The sequence below is a fragment of the Callorhinchus milii genome, unplaced genomic scaffold (genome assembly GCF_018977255.1).
Source record: "Callorhinchus milii isolate IMCB2004 unplaced genomic scaffold, IMCB_Cmil_1.0 Scaffold44, whole genome shotgun sequence".
Classification (NCBI taxonomy): domain Eukaryota; kingdom Metazoa; phylum Chordata; class Chondrichthyes; order Chimaeriformes; family Callorhinchidae; genus Callorhinchus; species Callorhinchus milii.
In genome coordinates this window covers 480,415-496,625 of record NW_024704785.1, presented here as the reverse complement: position 1 = coordinate 496,625, position 16,211 = coordinate 480,415, and the positions used below count along the sequence as shown (strand labels likewise).

At 39.6% G+C, this 16,211-nt stretch overlaps 1 protein-coding gene across 7 annotated transcripts in view; it reads right to left on the bottom strand.

Annotated features, from left to right (window-relative positions):
- The window catches only part of LOC103187169 (actin binding LIM protein family, member 2), a 159,918-nt gene that overhangs the window by 109,286 nt on the left and 34,421 nt on the right, over positions 1 to 16,211 (bottom strand). For all 7 annotated transcript variants that reach the window (XM_042345385.1, XM_042345389.1, XM_007906553.2 and 4 more), the window contains exon 2: positions 3,158 to 3,301. In XM_042345385.1, coding sequence (XP_042201319.1) covers positions 3,158 to 3,301 — 144 coding nt within the window. The remainder of the gene's footprint in view (positions 1 to 3,157; positions 3,302 to 16,211) is intronic.

Sequence of the window (16,211 nt, the reverse complement as noted above, 5' to 3'; positions counted from 1 at the left end):
TCTGTAAAAAAAATGCCAGTACAATGAGAGTGTCTGGATATATACACAATTAAAGTAATTGGAAGATCCAATCATAATGCAATGACACAGGTTAGACAATGAATTGATAGTGTTATATGCAGAATGGAGTCCTGTAGCTCAGTGGTTAGAGCACTCGCTTTTGCAAGCGAGAGACCCGAGTTCAATTCCAGGCAGAGGGCGAAACCTTGGGCAAGTTTCCTTACTCCACAGAGAGCCTAATAATAATCCCTCCAAAACAAAAAAAAACAATAATAAATTGGTCATTTTCAATCTACGACTGTTTGTGGGACATTGCTGTGCGCAATTGGCTGCCGCGTTCACCCACAAATATACAGTCAATTCACTTTACAGTGTGTTCTATGAAGCACTTTGGGACGTCCTCCCGACGTGAAAAGCGCTTTATCAAATGCAAGGATTATTATTATTATTATAGAATGAAGTTGGAAGCAAAAAATGAACATTAAACATCAATTGCAATTAAGAATCAATTGCAATATCATCAGATAACTATTTTACAAACACATTTGGATCAGTATAAATCCAGACTTTGAATGTAAAATAACAGAGAAAGTGGAGTTTACATTTGAAGGTAAGAAATAAAGGACCGATATCTAATATTACAATCCACAAATTATATCAAAATAATCTGGCACACTTGCTGTCCATTAGCCTCTCTTGCTTTAAATTGTTAAAATTGCTAATTATATAACTACCAAAGCACTTACAGATAGTTTCTAACAACTACATGGACATTTTATATTCTATTTTATTTTAATGTTTAATTAATTAACACACATTTTCTTTTCTTTAATGCTGTAGAGGTATTGAGCTGTGGTACATTCAACAACAACCACAACAACTTGCATTTATTTAGCGACCTTCATGCGGGGTAGTGTCCCGGAGCTACATTCAGCATGGGAAACTGAGAAGCTTTGAAAGGACAGAGTTGTCCTTTCACCAACTAATTGAGATGATGCCAAAACTCTCTTTAAATCACAAAAGTCTAGCTACTACGAAATCCCTTTGCATGTTTTTTTTTCCCCCTGTTGATCACTGGTAAGTTGTTAATTTTCCTGTTGAGGTACATTTGGTTCATGTGTATTTTGCTCAATTCTCTAATGCTCAGTGCCTAGTTCTCAGCCTGATATACATGATGTTCTCTGGAGAAGACACAGCTTAGGTCCCAAGGTGCTTTTTCCATGGCAAGCTGCCACTTTCGCCTTTTCCCCTTGATAATCACGTCCAAATCCTCAATGTCACTGTCAAACTGGCAATAGTACATTACCTCTTACTCATCACTTCCAGACCTATTTTAAAAGCTAAAATTGTTTTTCTTTCCCTCAGCTGTTCAGGAGTTAGAAATAAGATTAAAAATGTTGATTTGGGTGTTTTCATATTTAAGAGCACAACAGAAAAATGCACCACATCAGGAGATGAGCCCGACTATAGTCTAGATGTCAGGAACCTAAGAGGGTTAGAGAGAACTGGTAATTTAGATCCACAAATCTCTAAAAGAAGCTACAGAGGTAGATAAGGCTATAAAATGCCAATGGGGTCTTGGGCTTTACAGCCGGAACTCTTGTCCCTTTGTGACTTTCCGGTTGGACTTTTCAAATGCCCTCCTCGCTAGTCTCCCCAGTTCTACCATACACAAAATTCAATTAATTCAAATCTCCACCATCCGGATACTCACCCGCACAAAATTCCAGATCCCCATCACACCAGTCCTTGCCAGGCTCCACTGGCTTCCAATTCCTGAATGGATCGATTTTAAGAATCCTTTCACTCTTTTTCAAATCCCTTCATGCCCTCGCACCTCTCTACCTATCCAATTTGCTTACTCCCCACTCCACTACCCGCTGCCTCCGCTCGGTCGGCTCTGGCCTCCTGTTCATCCGTCACTCCCTCTGCTTACCATCAGTGGCCGTACTTTCAGTTACTATGCCTGGAAGCTTTGGAACTCCCCCTACTCAATCCCTCCACCTTGCCCCCTCCCTCCCAACTTTCAAATCCCGCCTAAAGTCCTTCCTTTTTGATCGTGCTTACGGTCACCTCCCCCTTCCCTCTCCGCCTGGCTCGGTGTCAGATTGACTACTGTCAAGTGCTCCAGGATGCTACCCTGCATGAAGGGCACTATATAAATGCAAGTTGTTGTTATATCCTGAGGGATAGAATATAAAAGTGAGAAGGTGATGTTGAACTTATACAAAAACCTTGGTTAGACCACATTTGGTGTATTGTGTCCAATTCTAGTCTCCACACTATAAGGATATAGTGAAACACTGTGGAAAATGTTTCTCTGGAACCAGAGCTCCCATGTCCTCTATTTTCCACATCTACCTTGTGTCTCATAGTTCTTTAGTTTTAGGATTGCAAAACATACAACAATAAAATACTGCTGCCCCTTCATCCCATCGTTCTCCACGTTCTCTCTCGATGTTGTATGATGTTGCAAATGTACATGATGTCATAAAACTAAAGAGGGCTTTTTGGAACCAAGCATCTTTTACATGTACACATTGCTCAATCTTTTAAATCTTGACAACAGAACTAAAGGAGATCACAGTCAACAACAAAAAAAACAAAATCAATTAAAAAAATACACTTTACAGAAGAGGTCAGAAGCGATTCAACAACAACAACAAAATTACATTTATAGAGCGCCTTTGGGGTCGCGGAGCCTGGTGCGCGAGAGTACATGAGCTGCAGAGTTTTGGATGATCTGAAGCTTGTGAAGGGAAGAGTTGGGAAGGCCGATGAGGAGGGAGTTTCCGTAATCGAGCCTTGAGGGGTGAGGGTTTCGGCAGCCTGCGGGGTGAGGCAGTGGCGGAGTCTGGCAATATTGCGGAGGTGGTGGTAGGCAGTGCTGGTCATGGCGCGGATATGGGGGTGAAAGGACAGTTCAGGGTCAAATAAGACACCCAGGTTCCTGACTGGCTTAGTGAGGTTGAGTGTGCAGCCCTGGAGGCTGATTCAAATAAAAGCCCTCTATCTGGTTTACTTAGTGAATTTTCTCTTCAGTTTGGATGACTGCAAATTCCAAATCCAAAAACTAGAAGCACACCAGAAGGATCACAATTCATATGTGAAAATTGTGCAGTGCAATTATAGAATGAAAAGAAAAGAAAAAAATTACCTTTGCAGGAGAAACACTTGATGTGAAAGTATTTGTTTTGAACACGCAAGGCCTCTCCTTTGCAGGACTTCCCACATTTGTGACACAAGACCCCAATCCCAGATGGCTTTGCCAGGGGTTTATGCATGGCCAGTTGCTCTGACACTAAAGAAAAGAAAGAAAAGCAACAAATATTACAATCTCTTTAAACAACTGCATGGGAGGGCAAGAAGAAGAAACGATCCTGCAACTTTATAGCTCAACGTCTTTCAGGGCACTCACTCTTTATTACCAAGTTATAATATTAAAACTCGAATTTTAATATGGCATCTTTCACATCATGAGGCTGTCTCAAAGCACTTTACTGAATTTACTGTACAATGCAGTGACTATGTTTTTTATAGACAAAGTTGAGGAATGAAGTGCGTTACTGAGTGCAATAAAAGATACAAACACAGTTTAGCTACATATGCTTCATTCAGGACATGCACCACATTGGGTTCACCCATGATTAAACGTGGTCTATTTTAAAATTGCTGTTCTACACAGCTGAGAAAGAAAATGAAAATTGACAAATATTTCATGTAACTTTGGCAAGCAAGCTGCAGTATCTGATAATAATCCATTTGCAGTTACCGCAGAGAGAGAATGAGAGGGCACAAAAGAGAAAAGAGGGTGACCACATGAGTAAGTGTAAGTGAACAAGATGTAGCTCAAAACAAGGGGAAAAAAAGCAGTGAATCAATGGTTAAGATATGGATTCATCTTCTGGCCATTGTGTAGGGTGTCAAATAGCCCATTAAAAGGATTATTTCTCCTAAATACAGCTAGCTTCCTGTCATTAAGGTATGAAATAACTGCAATACTGAGAAAATCTTTTGCACTAACTCAACACACCCAGACGCCGAAAATCTGATGCTCCAATATTCCCATCTTCAATATTTATTAAAAAGGTGGAGATCTATGTGTACAACAATGGAACAGCAGCAGATCTCACCATTAGAAGAACCGTTCAAGCCTACATCACTGCTGTCTATCCCTCGGAATTAATATGTTTACAAAAAGGGAGGGAAACAAAAAGATTCAACAATCACCCCTCACCCCTACACACACCCTTGGCTCAATTAGTTAAAATATAACACAAAATTACATTCAAACTGCACCTTTCACATTGGAGCACATCCCAAGGTACTAGACAGTCTACGGTTTGCACCCGAACTGGGGGTGGGTGGTTGGGGGAAAGATGCTCAAAAACACAAAGAGGAAGATCTTGAGGTGGACATGACTTTAAAATTAGACAAACCAGATTAGGACCAAGACAAGGTTGAATTCCGTCTGACTGTAGATAAGAAGACACTGGAAACGCAGAGCTTGGGCAATCAGTTAAGGTAAAGAATGAGGTAAAGACTCAGTTAAACATTCTGAAGTACAACTACAGGAGTGAGAGAAGTATAATAATTCTTCCATTTTGATATAGTGCCTGATCATGTTGAAACGTCAGTTTCTTTTATCTGGAGGATGTTACTTAAGGCACCAGGAGAAACTTTTCTTTTGAATAATTGATCCCATGGCACTATTATGTTTTTGAATTGAGCCATTCTCTAACTTCAACCTGAACAGGCAGACAGGACCTTGTTTGACACCAAAAAGACAACAGCTCTGATAATGCAGTGCCCTCCGTGGGGCTTAAACCTTCGGACTTGGAGGCAAAAGTGCTACCAAATGAGCCAGACTGATATCGACAAAGAAGTTCTGTCATAGAACATGGAGTATAATTCACTCTCCTATATCAATCTGCAGGAGGAGGTGATAGCTTTGGCGAACAGCCATCATACAAACAGGCAGAGTAATTGTCATAACAGCCAAACTACCTGAGGTTGACAGAGGCGTAGGACATAATTAAGTTGAGGTCCGCCACATAGGTTGAAGTCCACCAGGGAGGCTTTAAATGAGCTCTGCCCCTTGATCTTGTTTCCAGGGGCTGTCCACCATTAAATTGCACAGTCAGCAGCTGTGTTGATCACTGGTGCAATGTGATGTAACGCTGAAGGGACATCCAGGCAGCCACAGGGATGGACTTGGGACTGAGATGCCTGACTGCTATCAAATTCAAAAGATAAAACTACTCTGACATTTTATTCTTTAGATAAATTCCACATAGAGGAGACGCCTCATGCATATGATTTGTGTGAAGCTTCCCTGCAGTATTCGTTTAATGATGTGGATCTGCCTAAAGGCTCCTTTGTAGTTCATATTAACAACATTAAATATTCAGAGCATTTTCCTTGTGTAAAGTTCTGTAATTATGTAAATGTCCTTATTTTTGAGTTTAGCACAATTTCTTTTATTTAAAAGGTTATTCAATCACCATTGTAGAACCAACTGCAACAGAAATATACATTCGCCCACTAATATAGAGTCAATTCACTTTACAGTATATTCTGTGAAGCGCTTTGAGACGTCTAGAAGATATGAAAAGCGCTAGATCAAATGCAAGGATTATTATTATTTATTACTTTAAAAGAAATTACTGATTTTAAATAAACCTCAACACATCTGAATGTTCACCATTTTAAAGTCAAGCTGTCAGCCCAAAAAGTGGCATAAATGCAACATTGGGTTGCATTGCCCCATTAATTCTACATACTTCTTCGACATGAAAAGTGCTGTATCGAATGTAAGGATTCTTATTACAGTTGTTGCTTAGAGCGAAGGAACAATGTTTCTAAGATTGAATTCCATATCATAATACCAGTTGAACTAAATGCTTGTAAGAAAAAGTGACTCACTTGGTCAGTAACTAAAAGCATTTGGCAGAAGCAATGCCAATGTTATTATTTTGACCAAAATGATCAAAATGTAAAATTCTCATGAAAATAACCTGATAATTGTTTGGCTCAGCCTAAAGAGATACAACAACAACTTGCATTTATACAGGGCCTTTCACATGGGGCAGTGTCTCAAAGCACTTAGAAATAAATTAGTGGCATTTCGTATTAGGTTTGATATGATTATTGAATAGGTTTATAAAATGCTGCTAATTTCACCCCTTTGCTGTTTCTCTCTTCTAGTGACAATTCAATGTCGTCGCACTGCTTAAATCTACAAGCGCTGAGAAGCACTGAAATGAGTTATTCCCCATTAATCCACTCTGCTGAAGCTTCTTGGACAAGAGAATACATTACTGAATGTAGAGTTTAATAATGGCTACCTAATTCATCAGCAACCATACCCATTACTATTCTGTAGCATCTATTCGACACCTCAATAAATTGCAACTTTATTTTCTTAATTTAATTGACTCAGTCTTCAAATTCCAATTTTGAAAATTGGAATGTTTTTCCAGTTTGATGATTGCCAAAATCTCGTCAGGATCCTAAGGTGCTACCCATCAAGTACCGAGTTCAATAAAAACAACAACTTTCATTTATGTAGCGCCCCTTCACACGATGTAGCGTCCCGGAGCGCTTCAAATATTCAGTTCAACTACTTTGATCATGATAAACTTTACTCAAATGACAATCTTTCAGTGCTGTAAACCAATGATAGTTTTTCATTCTGCAGCTACACAGAATTTATATCTTGTATGAATGCTTTTGTAAATTGGTTAGATGTTTCCTCCCCAATGAATTGCTACTGAAATAATGGTAGCTAAGGGCAGGAGCTACGCCTGAATATCAGGCCATCTTGTTCTTGACCTTCCGTCCAGGTTCCACACATCGTTTAAACAGTGTTGATCAGTGGAAAAACAAGTTGCCAAAAAAAGCATGCAGTTTAATGTCATCTTGTGACTTTGCATGATGTTATTGTGCCACAATGACATTACCTCTGCACGTGTTACCAAATGGAAAAAAATTGTATTGTTCAGCTGCCAGGACAAAGGCTGTTGATAAGGAGGGAAAGAAGAGATGTCTGTCAGAGGATAGGTTTCATCCATCAAGGTAAATCAGCATTTTTTCATTACAGTCTCCCCACGGAAGCAAAAATTCAATCCCCAGTAATCCCATAATGTAAAACTGGTTTGAATGTGGTTGAAATCCACTCAGACTGATGGAATAGGTCTCTCACTCTGATAGCTGTAAGGTGCTTACTGAAACGAGTTTGTAAAGCCTCAACCTATTTTTTGATGTGCAACAACAAGAAGTTTTTACTTGTAGAGCTTTTCCACGTAAGGTGGCATCTTGAAGTGCTTTACAGAAACAGAATAGAAACCACAAGCAAAGTAGCAAAAGATGGGGTAGGAGGGTATTTGATCAAAGCTGCAAAAGAAGAGGTAGGTTTTGGAAAAGTTTTTAAGGATTTTTGGGAGAGCAAGGTATAATGGCCAAAAGCTTGGCTTCCAATGGTTTGACGGAGGTGGTGGGGATATAGAATGCTTTAAGTTCACAGCACAAAAGAACCCCTAATTCAGCACCAAAATGATGACTTTCCTGAGAGATGCTACAGCACTGGCCAGTCTGAGAAGCGAAATAGTTTGCACAGCTGCAGGAAGAGTATTCTGAAGTTGTGGTTAAGAAATACTTTTGAGGCAGATATGCACCAAGTGCTTCAATGGGTGCCAAAAAGTGATGTCCTTCCAATCCATATAACATTCTCACAACGTGCAGAAAAATTGGAAGAATAATGGCAGACAGAAAAACATGCTGAAATTAGATTTATTGAAGTTGATTTATTAGCATTAGTCACATACATATTTATAATAATAATATTCCTTGCATTTGATATAGCACTTTTCACATCTTCCAGATGTCTCAAAGCACTTAAGAGAATAGACTGTAAAGTGAATTGACTGTATATTTGTGGGCGAAACGCGGCAGCCAATTGTGCACAGCAGTGTCCCACAAACAGTCGTGGATTGAAATAACCAACTTATTATTGTTTTTGTTTGAGGGATTATTATCAGGCGTGTGGAGTAAGGAAACTTGCCCAAGGTTTCGCCCTGCTGGGAATCGAACCCAGGTCTCTTGCTTGCAAAGCGAGTGCTTTAACCACTGAGCTACACGACTCCAATATTTGAAAAACAATGTTTAAATTGCCTTCTCTTTGTAAAAGGAATTGCTTCCTCAGCCTTTATATTGTTATATAGTTAGGCAGTTTGGACTAACACAGAATGCCTGCAATAAATATCTTTCCCAACTATTTGCACAGCCGGGTCAGTTTTGGGATGCTGTCCTTTTTCACCTCCTCAACATCCGGCAGATCTGCATATTGGCTTTACTATTCCTACTGTTCCTAAACTGTCAGCGGGTCATGTTGCCCATCAGTCTTATTAGTTTCATTTCCAAATCATTCTTAACCACTTTGGTAGCCCATTGTTTTGCCACCGTGATGTTGCAATGTAAATCCACAACCTCTTGTGAATTGGTGGTCGGGCATTCAGCATCTCTGCCCCCACACTCTGGAACTCTATCCCGCAATCCCTCCGCCTCATCCATCCTTTCTCTTACCACCTTCAAGTCCTGTCTACAGATCTTCCTCTTCGACCTTGCCTTCGGCCACCCTCCCACCCTCACCCACCCTGCCCTCCACCCATCCTGACCCCAAATCGGGTCCAAAAACCCCTGACTGTCCAACACCCTGGAACGTCTTTATGATGTGAACAGCGCTAGACAAGTGTAATTTCATGTTACTCATTCATTTGTAATCAGATCTCTTTACTTGAAAACCCCCAAAGAACTGAAATTAATATGGTAATACTAATTGTTGAATTTGATATAGCACCTCTTCATGTTGAAATGTCTTATAGTTTTCTGTAAAGTGTAATGACTGTGTATTTGTTGGCAAATACTGCAGCTAATTTCCACACGGCAGTGTCCCACAAACAACTATTAAATAAATGACCAATATTTTACTTAGATTGTTGGTCAGGTCACTGGGAGAAACTCGTTTCTCTTACAGGATCCACCTGAACTGGCAGATGAGACTTTGATTTAACGTTTCATCCAACAATGCCACACTCCCCCAGCAAGGTATTGAAGTGTCAGTCTAGAGTACGAGTTCAAGGCTTGATCCCACAAACGTCCGATTCAGAGGCAAGATTGCTATTAACTGAGCCAGGCTGACACTACAAAACAAAACCTGTATCACCCGTGAATAAGACTTTACTGCAGTTAGTTTCCGTGCACTTTCCTTTATTTGCTTGAAACTCTTCATCTGGAAAAATAATTTAACTTTTGGAAATCCACTTGCACTAATTCTCCCTTATTAACAGCTCACCACATCCCCAAATTAGCTCTGCACATGGTTACTATTCTCCTCGATGGTACTTGTGGTTCTTAGTCCTTGCTATGAGCATTCCATGACCTCTTCTCAAGGCTACATTGCTCTTCACTCAGCCTGCCAGAAAGCATCTCAGCTTTACCATAATAAACTCTTCCCCACCATCCTCCTCCTGTCAGAAACCAACAAAACAGCTTAGAAAAAGAAATGGTTGAGAATGGGACCCAATTCTGAATCTTAGATTTGAATCTTTAAGCTGGATGTTCCAAGGAGCTGGTAATTTACTTTAAGCGCTATGGGACGCTACCCGACGTGAAGGGAGCTATATAAATGCAAATTGTTGTTGTTGCTCACTAGGCACAAGTCATATTCTTAGCAGCTGTTTTATTTAGATAGGTATATCCAATTAGACTTCAGTGTACAAATCTGTGGCTAACTACTTTACCATAGCACTCTCAACTAGAATATTCCTGCTTTGTACTGATTTGATTTTTCTGTTGACATATTCCCTTGGGTGCTTTACCTCGGTTGGTTAGTTTCGAATTTTCTTGCACAGCCCTTCCTAATCATTGCTCCCCAGTACTTCCTAATGCCATCTACAAATTTTCTGAATCTGATTAAAAGTCTTCTATTTTCAATTTTACAAATGAATGTATCCCTCTATAGCCAAAATACATGCACATCACAAGAACACACTTAATTTTAGAATCTGTAAGTAAAGCTTACTGTTCAGGTCCTATTAATTTGTGCATAACTACTGTTATTGAAATGTGGGCAAACATTCACGGACCACTGTGCGCTTTTTTTTACAGCACTTTTTTTTAAATGAATGTGGGTTTTTTTTTGGCAGTTAATTTTTTCCCTCCTTCAATCAGGAAATTGGGACAGCAATTATAGTCCTTCCCATCCCCCCCCCCCCCCCCCCCCCGCACCCCCACTGACTCTTCCAAGCAACATTGCAGAGGTTATTCTTCCACCTTCCCTGCTCAATGCTCAGAAATGAAGCCCTTTGCAGTTTATCCAGTATTCCTCAGGCTGGCTGAAAACTAGTGTGCTCATTGAACTAGTGATCTATGAGTACAGCTCCAACATTAATGAAATCTGGGATGGTAACTCTATTTGGCAGGATGATACACTCTACTGCTAGAAAGTAGTTCTTACAGTAAAGGTAGCAAGCAACACAAACATTGACACTGATGAAAATCATGCCAAGAGGTGGCATATTAAGAATGTGGACTTGTAAACTGAATTTCAGAGCTATTTTTCACTAGGCTTTAGCAACCTCACCATCATGCACTTGCAATGCAATTTTCTTATTGTTAAGCGCTCAGCGCAATGGATTATTGTTCTTGATTCAGGCAAAGAGGAAGCAACTGCAAATGTCCAGTTTGCCAGTTATGATCCATTTCTAACAAACAGATTGATAAAAGATGACAACACTACCAGTTATGGAATTCTTCCTCATCCTGTCCACCACTTGCATGTGGCACAGTCTGCTCTCCCCACCATCCATGTATTTCCAACACCAGCTCCTGCCTTGGCTTCCATTTTATTCTGTTCCTCCACCCAAATGAAACTTACCATCCTCATTACTATTATACCAGCCTATTATAATAATCCTATAATAACATCCCTAAGACTGCAAAAGCAAAAGAGCTCATCTCAAGAACTGGTGCTAATAAGCACATTAAATTAGGCCAAGCTAAAAATGTAGACGTCTTAACTGGAATACTGCATCTTAGTATTGATCATTTGGTGTCCCATTAATTAAACTGCCTGAACTGGATAATATAATTACTTTGCTTTCTGTTTTTGTCTGCAGAATATATGGAGTATTGTTAACACTGATTTCAGGGCTGACTTACCATATTTCACTGTTTTCAATGCTGACGGCTACAACATTTGCACCAGGCAGAATACTTCCCTGAATAGCAACTCGTGTTAATTATCCAGTTGGTGATATAATTCATCTATTCATGAAAAATCCCGTAAGAATACTAATATAAAGCATTCAGAATCGCTTCTATTCTAATTACCAGCTCTGATGAATTTATGATTATATTCTGGGTCTAATGAAAAAAGACTTAATTTCTTAAGTAAATAAATAATTGAGAGCAAATATTATGAATGCACTAAGTAAACTACCAATGTGATAGGTGGGGGTCCTAGTCTTTGCCCTCAGCTCCATTCTTGTAAACATGTTTCATGAAACTGTTTAAACCCCGGGACAGCTGTGCAAAGCTTTAGATGCCATCACTGCCATTTGACCAGAAGGTGCTGATTGTACTTATGTAAATGGTTTGGAAAATGCACCCTACTCATACAGTAAGGACATAAAATGGAACAATACAGAAACCAACTGTGATTTGGATTGCATGAGATCTAACACAGATATTGTCCTGTTAACATTCCTGCATTTAAATTGAAGGCTTTAAATCTTAATCAAAACATCTGAAGGAGTGAGTGAAGCAAAATGTGATTGGACTTGATGAGCCCAAAGAAATTGTTCGCCTGTTCATGGTTTGCAGCATTGTGCTTTCAGGGCATGAAAGCTATTTAATTCCAGACATGTTGAGGATGGTCTGATTTGACAACAGAAATCACACTCAGTCATACTCAATTTTATAGTCAAGTTGTTTTAATTAAAGTCCTGAAAGTCTTAATGGATAATGGCTAAGCCAAGTAATTTTCTGGTTTCAAAAGGCTTTCCAGGTACACTTTCAAGTCCAATTATAGATGGTGAGCCACTTGTCTCCCAGGTTTGTATAAATTAAGGCATAACATTTGTGTTCATGTTCTCTACTTCTATTCAGTGGGATTCACCCTTTCATTTTACGATTTTTATATGAACTCTTTATTACCAGAAAAATTCTCTTCACAGACTAAGTTACCTTCCCAGGTGTGACCATGCCATTTTTGATTGATGACCACAACAAAGTGGGTGTTAAGTAACCAAGGAGTTTGTTTTTAGGTGATTCAATTTTGTTTGAAGTTCCCAAATTTTCTGAGAGGGAAGCTCACTCCACAACAGCCCATGCTGATACTTACTGCCAGAATCCGTGAGCTAGACTTGGGTAACTACACTGTCCGCAATGTGACACACTGCCCTAGGTACTGTTCAAAGTTGTGCCACTAATCAAGAGAGAAATGCTACATGATAAAACATCTGAAACAGGACTTGACTGAACCGACACAGACATGGCCTGGTTAAGACAGATGTCAAATGGAATGCACAGAATACAGATCAACATTACTTGGGTGTGGGGGGAAGGAAGAGGGGAAGAGCATTTCTTTATTTTCCAGGATAAAGCCCACTTAAAGTAATGGATAATACACACTAGTCCAGAAATACCTAAGGCCAAAATCTGCCACAATTTATAATAATCCTTGCAGTTGGTATAGTTCCTTATCAGGTTGTTGAGACGTCTCAAAGCACTTCACATCAAGGAAAAGAGCTCCTGTTGGTTAAATCAGGCTGCCCTCCAACACGTCTGTAATAATATCATTTTCATTTCTGGAACATCAGCACTGTGTAATAATAACCTTTACTTCCTGGTTATTGATCCAATCTCATTAAACCTCAACTGCTGAGGATATGGATTCCAAATCCCATAAAGTTCAGTGAGCCTACTGCTAAGATTTAATCGCACTTCATACCCTTACATTGCTTAAACATTCCAAGAGATGAACATCCAAATCCTGGTAGCCCATGGATATAGCGGTGTAGCAAAAGCTGCCAGGCTTGACACCATTGCTAACACTGCCATCATGCCACAGAATTATTCCACCACTTTGAAGGCTTGCTCATTATAATTCTGTAGCATGCACAGTATACGTCTAACTTTGCTCTATTGGGGAGAAATTCCACCTGGATCTATAGATTTACTCTCTTTAAGCAGGGATTTAGGGCATACAGAATTTGGAAAATTCTGAAATACACACTTAATTTTGAAGTTGTTATTCTCTAAGCTCTTTAAAAAATTACAGGAAACCTATTTCAAAGTTACAACCGAAAAAATTGCTAAATTCTGGATGCTCTAAAAAAAATTACTTTGAGTAATTGTAGGCTTAGGTGAATTTCTCCCCAACGTGAAAGTAACGTGTGACCATGTCTAACAGGCAAAGAACCTGCCAATATGCAGTCACTATGCAAGCAGCCCAGGGAACCATTTGTGTTTTTCTATTAACTTCATGTGAGATCAGACAAAAACTTGGTGATAATGCATTGCATCAGGGCCACAGCTTCTGGGAATAAGCAGTCAGCAGTCAGCAGTCTGACACGGTCTGCTACACAGTGATACATGTAATGTTTTATGCAACACCTCTGGCACTCAGAACACAAACTACCATTCTATAAAATGTCACACATTAGGTTTCAAGGCTTTCAGAAATACATTTCTGAATTGTATAACATGTCAGATTCCACAATTTAACATAGGCTGACCCCATAATTACTACACCTACTGAAGTAGAATACTTTAACCAATTAGCTATCAAGAAGGAACCATAAACCTTCTGAAGAAACAAAGTTATCTATAGAATTCAACAACAACAACAAAATTATATTTGTGAAGCGCCTTTCACTTCGGGAGAATGTTCCAAGGCCTGAACAGTCATGGATCAGGACCCGAGAGTGGGGGCAGGGTTGGGATTAGGCAGGGCAGAGGGGGTAGGGGGGCAGATGAAGGCACGGTCAAAAAGGAGGGTCTTGAGTCGTTCCTTGAAGGAGGCAAGAGAGGCAGCAAGGCGAAGGGTTTGTGGGATGGAGTTTCAAAGGGTGGAGGCAGAGAAGCTGAAAGCCCTGCCGCCGATTCAGTACCACAAGCAATGGCGGTATTTACTAGGATATAAATATATTAATATACACAGCGTATTTCTCTACTCCTTGCAGTGAAGTTAAACCTAATATCACCGCCATTTAAACCACTTGTATTTGAGTCCAATATGTGTGGATCTGATAGTAGTAGCCTGCCATTCATAGTTACTACAATTGACAATACTAGCAAAATAAAATAAAGAATAGAATGAATCTACACCCACAATCTCTCACTATAACCATTATAAAGAACATACAGGGCAGTGTATCCAAATCCCAGTTCATGTTATCATCTGATAGCTTGGTGACTGTAACCGTCTAGCAGAGCACTCAATGCACTGAAGCTTATCTGACAAGTACATTAAAATGCTCTGCTATTTTCCCCTGCAAGAAAAAGCCAGAACATGCTGCAAACCTTTCTTTACAGTCAAGTGGTTAAACATTCAACTCCAGTACTGTTGTAGCCTACCATTGAAATATTGGAAGCAAGCAAATTTATAGATATCCTTAACGTATTCTTAGGCTGTTCAGTAAAAACAAGTCCCCTTCATACAACACAAGACTTAATTATAAATTTGTACATGTGGATTGAGTTACTATTGACTCAGTAGTATTTTACCTGTTTCTTCAGGCATATCGGCAAATAATCAACATTCCACTCACAGATGTAATTCCATCAAATATGATTCAAATACAAAGTACTTGAGCGCTCCAGTGCCCAGTGAGTTGGTGAATGTCTGCTACAGCTGAGAAGTGAAACTCTGTGTTACTGGATCTTTCTCCTGATGGTTTAGGAATGGCAGTGAGGGATCATATGACTACAGAAGCTCCCCGAGACAAACAGGCTGAGTTATTTCAGTTATGTTACTCAATAATATTAATAGAACTTCCCCTCCCTCTTCCACGTGCCAAGATGAATCTGGACATCTTTAGGGCATCCCAAATGAAGGCTGCATGCTCAGCTCAAAGCAGATCTGCCTCTTAAAAGGTTAATGAGTGAGACAACGAGAGAGAGAAAAGTATCTTATCTCATCGCACAGGACTGCAAGACATTGAACCCGAATATAATTCTTCTCTGATTAGCTAGATGCTCACATCTTTGGTCAGGATTTTTTATGTGCAATTGCAGTTATTGCATATATAAGTCTAGTCACTAAATTACTGCAGCATATGACTGTGTGCACATTATAGTTGTTAGTCGATTGGCAGATCGTTTTTCAGGGTAATAATTCCCCCTCCACAAAAAAAATGTGGTCATTCAATCCATGACTCTTTGTGTGACGTAGCTGTGCATAACTGGTCGCCACATTTCGCCTACAATACAGTCAATCCACTTAATAATATATTGTGTGAAGCGCTTTGAGGCATCTCAACAACGTGATAAGGCGTTAAATCAAATGCAAGGATTATTATTCTTACCCAGTCACTAAAGTACTGCAGTGCATATAACCTACAGTACTGCAGCGTATGACTGTGTGCACATGCCAAAGTCATGCATGACCCAATCTACACTTACATAAGAATGTATAGGAATTTAGGAGGAAAGAAGGTATTCAGCTCATCGAGGCTCCTCCACCATAGATCATTCCAAAGCACTACTCACTTGGACCAATGCCACTTTCTTGCCATCTCCCATAAGAGAGAAATTCCATCAATCTTCTTGAGAAATTCAGTAAATCTTGACCCAGGTGTAAATTCGGCAGCACCCCCCCCCCAAATCCTTTGATATTACTGTTACCCAAGTATTTAATATTTTGCTATCCTCTCCCATTCATTGTCTCATCCATAGCTTTCCAGGCAAATCCTTTTCAAATTCATATCACAGTATTATCCAAGAAGAAATTCAACTTTGGCCTCAGTATACACATTACTCTGATTTTAAAGTCATGTCCTCTTGTGCAGTGTGCAACAGTGATGGGATGTGGTGTGTTATTGCAGGCACCATAATTGGAAATAATAATTCAGTATGTTTTTGCCTGACTCTTTTCATCATAGTGTTTTGCACACTTTGTTTAGTAATATAACACTCTGAAAAACATA